Source organism: Elephantulus edwardii, unplaced genomic scaffold (assembly GCF_000299155.1).
Source record: "Elephantulus edwardii isolate Elephantulus edwardi_28Jun2011 unplaced genomic scaffold, EleEdw1.0 scaffold00060, whole genome shotgun sequence".
Lineage (NCBI taxonomy): Eukaryota > Metazoa > Chordata > Mammalia > Macroscelidea > Macroscelididae > Elephantulus > Elephantulus edwardii.
Window position 1 is genome coordinate 17193443 of NW_006399810.1, and position 14659 is coordinate 17208101.

The window sequence follows — 14659 nt, forward strand, 5'->3', positions numbered from 1 at the left end:
CCAATGGTGAGAATCTTTGTCTTCTTGACATTGAGCTTCAACCCATACTGAAGGCTGCAGTCTCCTTGACCCTCTGCAGCAAGCATTTCAGGTCCTCCTCAGTTTCAGCAAGCAGGGTTGTGTCATCTGCATAACACAGATTGTTAATAGATCTTCCACCAATGCTGATGCCATACTTCTCCTCATAGAGCTCAGCCTCTCAGATAATCTGTTCTGCATACAGGTTGAAAAGGTATGGAGATAGGACACATCCCTGGCATACGCTTTTCTCAGTTTTGATTGATGAGTCTTCTGATCCTGATGCCACATTCCCCTTCACAGAGTCCAGCATCTCAAATAATTTGCTGAGCAAATTTAAATATAGTTGTAAATTACTTAAATGTATTTCTTAGATTAAATGTATATTAACAACAAAGTGAATCTAATTCTTAGATAAAGTTGAATCAGAAATGACTCAAAGGAATCAAAAGGGAAAACGTTAAGTTTATTTAGAGAGGAAGGAGACCCCTAATAAGCAAAACATTTCTGAAAAACAAAAATTAAGTGGGAGACATAGCACTTCTGACCCAAAACATACCACAGAAACAATATGGCAGATGGCAAGGAGCCAGAGAAGAAAAGGAGAAGAATAGAAGAGCTGCTGACTGAGAAATGGCTGTTGATGGTGGGTGTGGGGACACTGGAGACTGGGAAGGTCGCTAGAATCATGGAAAGATATTCCTCAAGCATTCTGGACCCTTCACACACCCTGATTTTGAACCCAGCACTGAATCTTTCCAGTTTTTGTTAGCAACATGTAAAGTTCTAGTCATTGGAGCTGGTGGCTTAGGATGTGAGCTCCTGAAAAACCTGACATTGTCTAGTTTTAGACAGATTTGTGTTATAGACATGGACACTATAGATGTTTCCAATCTAAATAGACAATTTTTTATTAAGCCAAAGATGTTGGAAGACCGAAGGCTCAAGTTTCAGCAGAATTTCTAAATGACAGAATCCCTAACTGCAATGTAGTTCCACATTTCTACAAGATTCAAGATTTTTATGACAGTTTTTGTCCACAATTTCATGCTACTGTTTGTGGACTGGACTCTCATTGCCAGAAGATGGATAAATGGCATGCTGGTATCTCTTCTAAATTATGAAGATGGCATGTTAGATCCAAGCTCCGTAATCCCTTTGATAGTTGAGGGTACTGAAGGCTTTACAGGAAATGCCAGAGTGATTCTGCCTGGAATAATGGCTTGTATTGGGTGTACCCTGGAGCTTTATCCACCACAGGATAATTTTCCCATGTGCACCATTGAGTCTACGCCCAGGCTCCCAGAGCACTGTGTTGAGTAGTGCTGCAGTGGCCCAAGGAGCAGCCTTTTGGAGAAGGGGGTTCCTTTAGATGGAGATAATCCTGATCATATTCAGTGGATTTTAAAAAAAAATCCCTCGAGAGAGCATCACAATATAATATTAGGGGCATTACATACAGACTCACTTAAGGGGTTATAAAATGAATCATTCCTGCAGTAGCTTCCACAAATGCAGTTACTGCAGCTGTGTCTGACAATGGGGTTTTTAAAATAGCAACAAGTGCATGTTGTTGTTAAGTGCCGTCGAGTCACAGGCAACTCATAGCAACCCTATGAAGGAGAGTCCTCAACACTTGGGTGACTTTTACCCTCTCTCCAGGTTCATAGGGTTTCTGGAGGCAAGCTATTATGGAAGTGGATGCCACTCCTCCTTCCAAGCTTGTTTTAATTGGGGAGCTCCACCCCACTCTCTGTCCGTATTGGGTAACCAACCATTAACGCATTTTACACATCAGTGTCATAGTGGTCAGCCTCACAGCAACCACAAGTTACTGCTGTACAGCAACTCATACACCAGGGCTATATGACCTAGAGGAATGTCTGAACAAGTGCATACATTCCCCTTAATAATTGCATGGTATTCAATGATGTCAATGGACTGAACACATACACATTTGAAGCAGAGAGAAAGCAAAATTGCCTGGCTTACAGCCAGCTTCCTCAAAATGTTCAGTTTTACTGACATCCAAGCAGTTATATGCACACTCAAGTTTATTGCGGCTTTGTTCACAATAGCAAGGAGCTGGAAACAACCTAAGTGCCCATCAACGAATGAATGGATAGAGAAGTTGTGGTATATTTACACAATGGAATACTATGCTGCATTGAAAAATAAGGAACTCATGCAATGTTATTCAAAATGGGTGACCCTGGAGAACATTATGCTGAGTGAAATATCTCAGTCACAAAAGGACAAATACTGCATGGTGCCACTGTTGTAAAACAGGACTGACCTCGGGGTTGGGGAGAGACTGATAAAGATGGGTTCAATAATGTATAATGCATTGAAAAAGATGAGGGAGAAAACTGTTTAAAAGGGATATGTGATTAGGTATTTTTGTCATGACAGGAGTCCAGAGCGAAGGCTGCATAGTAGAGTGGACCTGGGTGAGGGTTTGTAAAATAATGAAAGAATTTTTCTTTTACTTTTACAAGAGGGGAGTGTACTAGGGGGGAGGGTTGTGAGGGGAGAAAAGTGCAACAATGAATGAATGGAAATTCAAAATCTCTGTAAATTTCTACTGAATAATAATTTTTTTTAAAAAAGAAAAAAATGGGGAGGGGTGGGCAGGGAGAAAATTGCGGCAATGAACGAATGGAAATCCAAAACCTCTGTAAAAAAAAAATATATAAAAAATTTTTTAAAAAGTTCACTTTTCTCCATTGGCAAAACTTCAGGAGGTTTTGGTGCTTCTCTGTAGATGAAGTCACCAGCCATCACAGCCACATTAGAGGAGGAAAATAGGACACTTTATTTACAGTCAGTAACCTCAATCGAAGAGTGAGCAAGGCCAAGTCTCTCCAAAACATTGAAAGAATTGGGACTCATTGACGGGCAAGAACTGGCAGTTGCTGATGTCACAATACCACAGACTGTTCTATTTCACTTAAGGAGAATAAATCTGCACAAAATAGCAAACCCAAGGAAATACTACACTTTGTGGATGATAAGAAATTGAATGTAAATTTTAGCTTTAGTGTTGCTGGAATTTGAACCTTTTTTTTTAAATAAAACAAACAACTCTTTTTTAAACTTTATAACTTTACCTTGAGGGCAGAATTTTGGAGCTGATGCCTGTAAGCATTTTCACTAAAAATACAAGATACGATGCTGGGAGAGATGATGTGCAAAGATACAGCTTCCCTTAAAGGAGAGCAAAAATAAAAAAATTTTTTTAAAAAACCAACCCTACTATCTACACCATTTTGACTCCCTCTACATGTGGTCAGATCACTGGCATCCCTCTCAGGCCATGTAGTAAAGGCCTGTTCATTTCTTGGGACCAGTTTCCTTCTTTTAAAAAAAACAACCAAATGAACCAAAAACTCTACTACACAGCGGTAGTAATCAAAATAGCATGGTACTGGTACAATAACAGGCACATATACTAATGGAACAGAATCAATAACCCAGAAACGGACCTCTCTATCTATAATCAACTGATATTTGACAAGAAAATAAAACCAATCAAAAGAGGAAACAACAACCTCTTCAACAAATGGTACTGGCAAAACTGGACTGCTACCTGCAGAAAGATGAAACAGGATTCACATCCCACACCATATACAAAAATCAAGGTAGATCAGAGACCTGGATGTAAAGCCCAAAATTATAAAGTTCATAAGAGATAAAATCTCTGTGCTCATCAAAAACTTTTCCCAACAGGGTAAATGAAATCTATTGGATGGTAAAAAACATTTGGCAATACCCTCTCAGACAAGGGTCTCAAGACCAAACTTTACAGAATCCTACAGGACCTACAGAAGAAAAAGACTGAAAACCTAGTTATAAAATGGGCAAGAGACATGGAAAGATTTTTCACAGAGGAAGAGATCAGGATGGCCAACAAAAACATGAAGAAATGCTCAAATTCACTGGCAATAAGAAAGATGCAAAAAACCACTATGAAATAACAATAGTTTGCCCTGTAGCAGTGGCAAAATTTAACAGGATAGCAAATAATGAATGTTGGAGAGGATGTAGAGAGATAGGAACTCTTTTATACATTGTTGGTAGGATGGTAAAATGGTAAAACCACTCTGGAGGGCAGGTTTGGTGTTTCCTCAAAAAGCTGAACATAGAAATTCCATTATGACTTAGCTATTCCACTGCTTGGAATATGCCCCAAGAAAATGAGAACTGAGAAACAGAGACTTGTACACCAATGTTCATAGCAGCTTTAATCACCATTACAAGAACATGGAAACAGCTCACATGTCCAACCACAACTGAATGGATTGAGAAGGTATAGTACATTCACACAATGGAATACTATGCGGTACTCAGGAGGAACTATTTTGAAAAATAATACATAACTTTGGAGAGGCTGGAGAGCATTATGCTGAGTTAACTAATGTAGCCTCATAAGAAAAAATACTGCATAAGACCATTATTGCAAAAATAGAAGGATAACTAGTAAAACATGTATGGGCACCTAAGGGGTGGGGAAGGAGTGGGAATGGAGCGGTTAGGTTAAGTAGAGGCAAAACCATAAGGTTGCACAATTTGGTGGATGAAGGGAGGGAGTGAAGGAAATGGGAAGGATCCAGAAGGGACCTAAAAGACAGGGTAAAGATGGGCAAATTCCAAAGGTGATTAATTTTATAAAACATAATGCATGAAACACAATGTGAATAAATAGTGTGAAACACAATATACACAAACTTTGTAAGCATACCAGTGTAAAAAATAAATAAATGCCGCAGAGGAGCTCAAGAGGGTTGTTAGCAGACTAGGGACTCTTGGAGCCCCTACATTACTAGGGACTCAGACCTGTAAGGGAGTGCCTCTCTTGAGTCCCTTCCTCTGTTTGCTACTTCCTTCTCTTCCCTCAGCTTGCTTTCTTTAAAGCCATTTGTTTCTTTTCTCCAAGAGCCTGGATTTATTTGAGGCTTGAGGCAGCAGAGTCCAAGGCTTTTACCTGTCTGGGTGTCTTAATTAAAATTCTCTTTAGAGAATCTGATAGGCTTACCTTAGGAAGCTCTCCATAAACAGGGGCTTGTGAGGTGGAGCCCTGTAATGGGATGGCAGTGAGGTGGAGGGATGCTGGTAGGAAACTGGTAGGTCTCCCAGCCCCAGAGCCCCTGTTTGACAGCTCCAAGACCCTCAAGACACAGATTCAGGCCTCCAGACCCCTGAGGATCTTTCCTGTTGCTTATCAGAATAACTCCTAATCGGGTAGATGCCTCAAAGGTTAATTCCTTCAGTCTCTGTCCCTGATCCTGTCTGAGTGACCTTTTCTTTCTTCCTCCCTACAGCCTGCTGTGAAAGTGCCCCAGTATGTGGGTGTCCGGCTCCTGGTAAAGGGTGCCACCATCAAGAAGCCTGCAACATTATGTCACCGACGGATGGCCTCATCTCCTGACTCAGCAAGGCTCAGGGGAAGGCAAGGGCTCAGGGCCCCTCATTCACGTGTCAGCTTCTAGGAAAACTGGAGCCAGAAGCCTGAGGCATAGTGAGAAGCCAGACTCCACTGCTATCACCTTGCCTCTGGAAAGGGGTAGAAAGGCAAGATAGAAGTGCCACAGCCACAGTTCACCCCAATCTCCACAAGCTGTATGAGCCATTAACCTGTAATTTTTTTACGATGTTCAGCTTAAAATAAAAGCAAAGCCACATGCCAAAATACACTGTTTCAAAAGGTTCTCAGAAACACTCTCCACATCCACATCATTGTGTGTCACCACCCTTCTGTTTCTTCACTGAGGTACAGAACACAGCTACACTGGGTGAGTCAAGACACTCATCCTAAACTGTCCTAGCCTGCTCATTTTAAGAGTCATATCCAACAGAGAGGTGATGGGAGACATTATCCCCACCCTGTTCATTTGCCTTTATGTAATCCCAGTTTTTTAAAATCATCACCTCAGAACTTCATAGCTGAATTTCATAGCTGAACTTCATAGCTGAATTAAGAGCATATACATTAAAGTCAACACTCATTAAAACAAATTGGTTAGCATTTAGAAGTCACAAATTCTGAAGTGAAAACAATAAGCAAATATAGAATTTAGGTAAATAATCAATTCACAAGGCAAATAGCATTGCCACCACATGCTTTAAACTGGTGTATTTTTACTCCTATTCAATATTGTCTTGGAAGTACTTGCTAGAGCAGTACAACAAGAGAAGGAAATAAAAGCATCCAGATTGGTAAAGAAATGGTGAAACTGTCCCTATATGCAGATGATTATGATCGTGTACACAGAAATCTCAACAACAAAAAAAAAAACTGTAAGAGCTAGTAGACCATTTTAGTAGAGTGGCAGCATACAAGATCAATATACAAGTCAATGGAATTCTTCTACAGTTACAAAGAATATACAGATAAGGAAACTAAGAAAACAATGCCCTTTACAATGCTGTTGTTATGTGCCGTAGAGTCACTAATGACCATATGTACAGCAGCTCACTAATGACCATATGTACAGCAGCTCTGAAGCCTGCCCTGTCCTTAGCCAGTCTCACTGATTCCAACACACCTAACCCCCCCCCCATTCCCCCATTTACTATATCAATACATTTCATCCAGGGTCTTCCTCTCCTGTGCCATCCGTCCACACTTCTGAAAATTATATCCTTCTCCAAGAACTGATCCCTCCTGGCCACAAGCCCAAAGTATATGAGACAGAGCTTGAAAATCCTAGCTTCCAAGGAGAAAGTTGTTTTCCTTCTCCAAGGCAGACCTATTTGTTTTCTTGGCAGTCCATGGTATGTTGAAGATTATTCTCCAGGACCATAATTCAAAGGCATCAATTCTTCTGTCGTCCTCAGTCACTGTCCAGCTCTCAGAGGCATAGCAAGTAATTACAAAGACCATAGCCTGGATTAGGCACACCTTAGTCTCTAGACTGACATCATTGCTCCTCGGTACTCTGGAGAGGTCCTTGACAGCAGACTTTCCCAATGCAATTCATCTTTTGACTTCCTGACTGCTTGTGCCAAGACTGTGGAGCAGAGTAAGCTGTTGTTAATAACCTCAATCTCTTCCCCATCTCTCATGATGCTGTCAATTGACCCACTGGTGAGAATCTTTGTTTTCTTGATGTGGTGTTTCAAACCATATTGAAGTCTCCAGTCCTTTACCTTCTGCAGCAAACGCATTAGGTTCTCCTTGGTTTCAGCAAGCAAGGTTGTGTCATCTCCATAACATAGGTGGTTGATGAGTCTTCCTTCAATCCTGTTGCCACATTTCTCCTCATAAAGCTTAGATTCCCAAATGATATGTTCTGCATGTAGATTGACAAGGTATCAAGACAGGATGCATCCATGACACACTCCTTTCCTAATTTTGAACCATGCAATGTTTCCCAGCTCTGTTCTGAGTACTGCTTCCTGGTCCAAGTATAGGTTTTGCATAAGCATGCTCAAGTGTTCTGGAATTCCCATTCTCAAGATTAGCCACAATCTGTTGTGATCCACATAGTCAAATGCCTTTACATAGTCAATGAAACACAGGCATTCCTCTGGTACTCTTTGCTTTCTGCCAAGATCCATCTGACATTAGTGATAATGTCTCTAGTGCCACAACCTCTTCTAAACCCAACTTGTTATTTCTGGTAGTTTTCTGTCAATGTACTGTTCCAGTAGTTTCTGAATAATCTTCAGCATAATTTTGCTAGCATGTGATATTATGATATTGTTTGATAATTTCCACACTCTGTTGGGTCACTTTTTGGGGGAATGGGAATAAATACGGATTCCTTCCAGTCAGTTAGCTAAGTAGTTGTCTTCTAGATTTCTTGGCACAACCTGGTGAGCACGTCCAGGGCAGCATCTCTTTGTTGCAATATGTCAATTGGTATTCCATCAGTTCCTGGGGCTTTATTTTTTTTGCCTTCAGAGCAGCACGCACTTCCTCCTTAATTACCATTGCCTCTTGATCATATGTGTCAGCCTATTCTTTTTGGTGCAGTGACTCTGTATATTCCTTACAACTTCTTTTAATGCTTCCTGGATCATTCACTATTCTGCCTATAGCATCATTAAGCATTGCAACTCATGGCTTGAATTTGTTCTTTAGTTCCTTTAGCGTAAGAAATGCCAAGTGAATTCAGCCCTTTTGATTTTCAGACTCCAGCTCCTTACACATTTCATTATAATACTTTGCCTGTCTTCCAGAGCTGCCCTTTACAATAGCCAACTACAAGCTGAGATACTTGGGAGAGATTCTAACTAAAGACACAAAAGACCTATACAAAGAAAACTACAGAACACTTCTGTGATAAACAATAAAAAAACCTATGTAAATGGTAAAATGTTCCCTGTTAATGGTAGGAAGACTCAACATTGTGAAAATGATAATCCTAACAAAAGCAATCTATATGTTTAACGCAATCCCAGTCCAGATACCAAACTCATTTTTCAAGGAGATTTAAAGAGAAACTGGCAAGTTTATTTAGAAATAAAAGAGACCTTGAATAAGCAAAACACTTCTGGAAAACAACAATGAAGTGAGAAGCATGACACTCCCTGATCTCAAAAACTACTACACAGCTATAATAACGAAAACAGCATGGTCCTGGTACAATGATAGGCACATAGACCAACAGAACAAAATAAAAACTCCAGAAATGGACTTTTCTGTCTATGGTCAACTGATATTCGACAAGGAAACAAACCTATCAAATGAGGAAACAACAACCTCTTCAACAAATGGTGCTGGCATAATTAGACTACTACCTGCAGAAAGCTGAAACAGGATCCACATCTCACATCATACACAAAAAACCAACTCAAAGGATCAGACATCTAGGGGCAAAGCCCCAAATCATAAAGTTCATAGGGACAAACCGGGACCAACCTTAGAAGGCTTACTCCATGGTATAAAAAAGGCTGACAAACCTACCCAGAAATACACAACCAGGAGAGGATAAAATTAATGAATGGGACTTTTTTTTTTATGTGTGTACCGTCAAATCGGATCTGACTGGTATAGGAGGCTATTGTTCGTCCTTCTTCAGCAGAGCATCTGGTGGATTTGAACCACAAACCTCTGGGATTGCAGTGCAGCTTCTTGCCACTAGGCCACCAGAGCTCGCCTGAATGGGACTTTCTAAAGATTAAATCCCTTTGTTCATCTAAAACTTTTACCAACAGAGTGAAAAGAAAACCTACTGACTGGGAAAAAATATTTGGCAATACCATCTCAGACAAGGGTGTTAAAACAAAAGTTTATGGAATACTACAGGCCTCCAGAAGAAAAAGACTGATAACACAATTTAAAAATGGGCAAAAGACATGGAAAGACCTTTCACTGAGGAAGACATTCAGATGGCCAACATGAGGAAATGCTCAAAATCACGGCAATAAGAGATGCAAATCAAAACTACAATGAGAAACTATCTCACCCCAGTAGCAGTGACAAAGCTTAACAGGACAGCAAGTAATAAATGTTGGAGAGGATGTGAAGAGATTAACACTCTCATAAACTGCTGCGGTTTGGCATTTTCTCAAAAAGATGAACATAAAAATTTCTTATGACCCAGCTATTACTCTGCTTAGAATATACCCTAAGAAAATTAGGACTGAGACACAAACAGAGATTTGTACACCAATGTTCACAGCAGCATTATGCACCATCGCAAGAACATGGAACCAGCCCAAATGTCCAACCATTACTGAAAGGATTGAGAAATTGTGGAACATTCACACAATCGAATACTAAGCAGTACTTAGGAGCAATAATTTTGAAAATTACTATATAACTTGGGAAGGACTGGAGCGCATTATGCTGAGTGAACTAACTCAGTCCCATAAGGACAAATACTGTTAATAATTTTGAAAATTACTATATAACTTGGGAAGGACTGGAGCGCATTATGCTGAGTGAACTAACTCAGTCCCATAAGGACAAACACTGTTAAGAGAGTGTTACTGTAGAAATAGAAGGATAACTAGTAAAACATGTATGAGGATCCAAGGGGAGAGGATAGGAGCAGAGGAACAAGGATGGGCAGGGAATAGGTAAATCATAGGGTTGCACAATTTGATGGATGGAGGGAGGGATCGGTAAGGGAAATGGGAAATATCCAGCAGGGATCTGGAAACACAGGGCAATGTTTGGAATAGTTCAGTGTTGATCAATCTTATAAAATATAACTAATCAAAATGATTGTATGAAGTACAGTGTTAATGAAGGATAGTGTGAAACACAATGTATAAAATCTTTGTAAGCATGCCAATATAAAATTTAAGAAATAAAAAAATGGTATATTTTTTGGTGTTTAAAGCTCTTGACCAATTACATTTTTTGAGGAGTTCATATACATTTAAATAAAATACATGTTTTCATAGAGAGTAAGCACTTCAATATGATGGCATCATTTAAAAAAAATACACTGATAATCTTATTAATGAATGGTTCCCACTTCATTTTCCTGAGGTGGTAGAACAAAGCATTGTTTTAAGACTCCACTTTCAAAGTCACAGTGTAGGTCTCTATCCTTTCAAGAGATTAACCTGGAGATGGCCCTCGCCTTCCAGATCATCTTCAGAAGCAGCAGAAGCAGCAGCAGCTTGGTCTCCAGATTCCAGCTCATCCTCCTCATCAACTGAATGAACAAATTCCTGGAGTTTGTTCTTTAGTGATGAAAGTCTTTTCTGATCTTGATCTGCCAAGAGCACAGAGTTCATCTTGTTCTTTTTTGGAATCTGTGATTTTCACCTCTTTTTTTTAAAGTTTTAAAATGGCAATGGTATTGTCAGATGAATCAAGCTGGTCTCCTTCCTCAGTGGTTCCTTCCTCAGACAGAGCTTGCATTTTGTCCTTTAATTCTTTAGTCTCCTGCAATAATGCTGACAATCTACCTCCTACACCAGTGGTTTTTGCAGTGGTTACTGTTTCACTCCCTCCTGTTAGAGGAACTGATTTGACAGATGCTTCTGTTATTTCTAACAGCTCCTTCTTCTCTGCCTGTGGTTTTATGATCTCCACAGATTGTTAAGTTTGATGTTGCCAATTCATTAACTCTCTCAGGATCTCTAGCTGAAGCTGTTGCTGAAGACTGTTCATTTGCGTCAGGTGATGTTTGGAAGATCTCAAACATTCAATCAAAGAGTCCTTTTCAGCCAGCACACTTTGTCAAAGTTCCTGATTATTCTTTGACATCTTCGTGTAACCTACCAATTTCTTCTGGCTAAATGCCATTCATCTGAGCCCCGTTATTATGAGCCTAGATGCAGACTGTCTTTTCCTAGCTGTACTTTAAGATTATATTGATCCTTGTGTTGTTGAATCTGAGTCTTTTCTGTGTGACTGCTGCCTGCAGCTGTTCATTCTGATATTTTTAATGTAAACCTGATGCTTTAATTCTTCAAGTTGCAGGTCTTGCTCTTGAATCATATTTTGTAGTGAGTCATATTACTGTCATGCTGTTCTAATGTTTTCTTCACCTCTTCTTTTTTTATCTTCTTCAATGGCCTTAGTCCTAACACCTTTAAGTTCTTTTACCAGCTTCATAAACTCATTATCAAATACCATGTATTCTGGGCTGGGAAGAAACTAATATTTGTACAGCACTGACCAGTTTATCCTGGGTTGTTTGATCAACCCAGTCTTCACAATAACTTAGACAGGTGCTTTTATGCCCCTTTCCCAGCCTAGGAATTGGGAGGTTTAAGGAAGGTGTCCAAGGTTGCACAGCACAGAAGGGGCTGGGACACAGACCCAGGTCTGTTGAACTCCAGGCCGTGTTTTTCTCAAAGCCTTCGCCTCCACCCTATTCTACCTTGTCCTCCTGTGGACACTTGCAGAGCAGTTGCCTGTCTTGTGCCTGCCACCCCACCCCCAAACCCTGTCCTTACAGCCTCCCTTGCTCCCTCAGCTCCCTACTTTATACCCAGCCTCTACACCAAGGCCCACCTGCCTTCAACTCCTGTATTCCAAACAGGGGCGGGGCCTCTGTTTGCAACAGAAACAGGTGGGTCTGACCACAGGAAAGGCCTTTATAATGCTGCCTGTGGCCAGCGTTTGGCTTCTTCTCTCACCTAAGCCTGAGCTCAGGCCAGCACCCTGGAAAGCACAAGCAGGGTGGGCCTCCACTGTAACTCAGGCTGGCAGGCAAGGCTGAGCACTGAGGTCAGGGCTGGAGGGCACAGTCAGAGGGCACCCTCCAAGCTGACTGGAGCCTCAAGGAAGGGCTTTTTTCCTGTGGAACCACCTTCCCAGCTCCCTTCTTGGACATGCTTCCTTATCATCTCTTCCCTCTCCCCTCCTTTTACACCGAGACTGTTTGCCCTCCACAGACTTCATGGCCCCTGTCCTGGAAGCGCCTTATGGCCCTTGTTGGAGCACACCTTATCACCGACAAGAAGGTCAAAGCCAAAGGCAAGTTCAAGGCCAGACTCTAACAAATCCAAGGCAAAAACATGCCTCAAGGAGGAGGTAGACCACCCAGAATCCCTGCCCTTTATTGGTCAGCAGAGACTGGAAGGCATGAGGATGCAAAGGTAGAAAAGCTCATTTCAGTTACCATTGCCCCATCCTGAACTCAAGGCCAAATTAAAAGGAACAAGTTAAGCTGTCTGGGTTTGACTCTATTTCAATTGGAAGGTGAGAGGATACAGTAGGGTAGGAGCCTGAACTACAAGGCACTATCACTCTAGATGGTTGGAGGCCACAGCAACCCACCACAGAGCCCACAATTCTCAATTGGTAACAGAAAAGGAGCTTCCTATTCAGCTACTCTTCAGGTGAGGATCCTTATGTGATCCTTTGGTGAGGGCCTAGGAGATAAAGCCTCATGATGAGGAAATACTCTGAGAGAAGATACACGACCTGCTCAAGGTCACAGGGCAATAGAATGGAGGCAAGGACTCATGACAGAATAAAACCTAATGAGTACAGAACACTTACAACATGACAAACGGAGGAAGCTCCTCTCCAAGGACAATGGGCTTGTCTCTCTTTCAGGAGTCACCAGACACTTAAAAATGAAACCACAAACAAGTCAACCCCCTATGAAAAAGTTTGGTATTGTGAAGGAATTGTCAAAAAACAAGACTGCAGGAATTGAGAGAATACCAACCGAAATATTTCAACAAAGAGATGCAGCCCTGGAAGTGCTCACCAGGCTGTGCCAAGAAATCTGGAGGACAACTATTTGGCCAACAGACTGGAAGAGGTGCATATTTATTCCCATTCATAAAAATGCGATCCAACAGAGTGTGGAAATTATAAAACCATGTCACTAAGATCACACGCAAGAAAGATCCTGCTGAAGATGACACAATACAGTGACTGGAACAGTACACTGAAAGAGAACTACCAGAAATACAAGCTGGGTTTAGACGAGGCCATGGCACTAGGGACATCATGTCAATGGTAGATCTTGGCTGAAAGCAGATAGTGCCAGAAGAACATCTGTTTCATTGATCTACAAAGGCATTTTGACTGCGTGGATCACAACAAATTGTAGCTAACCTTAAGAATGGGAATCCCCCCCAAAAAAAAAAAATAAAAAAATAAAGAAAGAAATAGAGAGAGAAAGAAGAGAGAGAGAGAGCGAATCCCAGAACATTTGATTGTGCTCATGCGAAAACCTATCCTTGGACCAAGAGGTCGTCGTCAGAGCAAGGAAACACTGCATGGTTAAAAATCAGAAAAGGAGTATGTCAGGGATGTGTCTTGTCTCCATACCTTTTCAATCTGTATGCAGAGCAGATCATCTGAGACTGGACTTTATGAGAAAGAACGTGGCATCAGGATTGGAGGAAGACTTAACAACAACCTATATTATGCAAATGACACAACCTTACTTGCTGAAACTGAGGCGGGCCTGAAACATTTGCTGCAGAGAGCCAAGGACTGTAGTTTGCCTTATGGATTGAAGCTCAACATCAAGAAAACAAAGATTCTCACCACTGGTCCAACTGGCAATACCATGAAAGATGGAGAAGAGATTTAAACTGTCAATAGTTTAAGCTTGCTCAGTTTCAAAATCAACAGTCTTGACATCAACAGTCAGGAAATCAAAAGACAAACTGTATTAGGAAAATCTGCTGTTAGGAACATCTCCAGAATGTGGAAAAGCAATGATGTCAGTCTAGAGACAAAGAAGATCCAGGTCATGGTCTTTGCAATTATTTGTTACGCATCAGAGAGCTGGAAAATGACCAAACATGACAGAAAAACTGACGCCTTTGAGTTGTGGTGATAGAGACGAGTATTGAACATACCATGGACCGCCAAGAGACCAAGTCTGTCCTGGAGAGCGTGAAGACAAGCTGCTCATTGTAGGCTAGCATTATGAAGATCTACCTCACAAACTAGGCCAGGAGCTGATTGTGGAACAGACCACCAACTACTCATATGCAAATTCAAGCTAAAGCTGATGAAAATTAAACCAAATCCAAGGCAACCAAAATATGACTTTTGAGTCTATCCCACCTGAATTTCAAAACCATCTCAGGAACAGATTTGAGGCTTTGAACACTAATGAACGAAGGCCAGATGAGTTGTAGGAGGATATCACGGGTATCATCCAGGAAGAGTGCAAACGGTCACTGCGAAGACAGAAGAGGAAGAAAAGACCAAAATGGATGTCAGAAGAGACTCTGAAAATTGCACTGGAGCGCA

General features: G+C 41.1%; 1 protein-coding gene and 1 pseudogene across 1 annotated transcript in view; both read left to right on the top strand.

The window, feature by feature from the left end:
• Window positions 1-12432, top strand: part of TTLL3 (tubulin tyrosine ligase-like family, member 3) — a 37475-nt gene extending 25043 nt beyond the window's left edge. The window contains 4 exon segments of the mRNA XM_006903712.1: window positions 5340-5431; window positions 5433-5581; window positions 11907-11959; window positions 12328-12432. Of these exon segments, the coding sequence (XP_006903774.1) occupies window positions 5340-5431; window positions 5433-5581; window positions 11907-11959; window positions 12328-12432 (399 nt within the window).
• On the top strand, window positions 590-3040 carry LOC102876990 (annotated as a pseudogene).
• Window positions 12433-14659: the final 2227 nt, after the last annotated feature.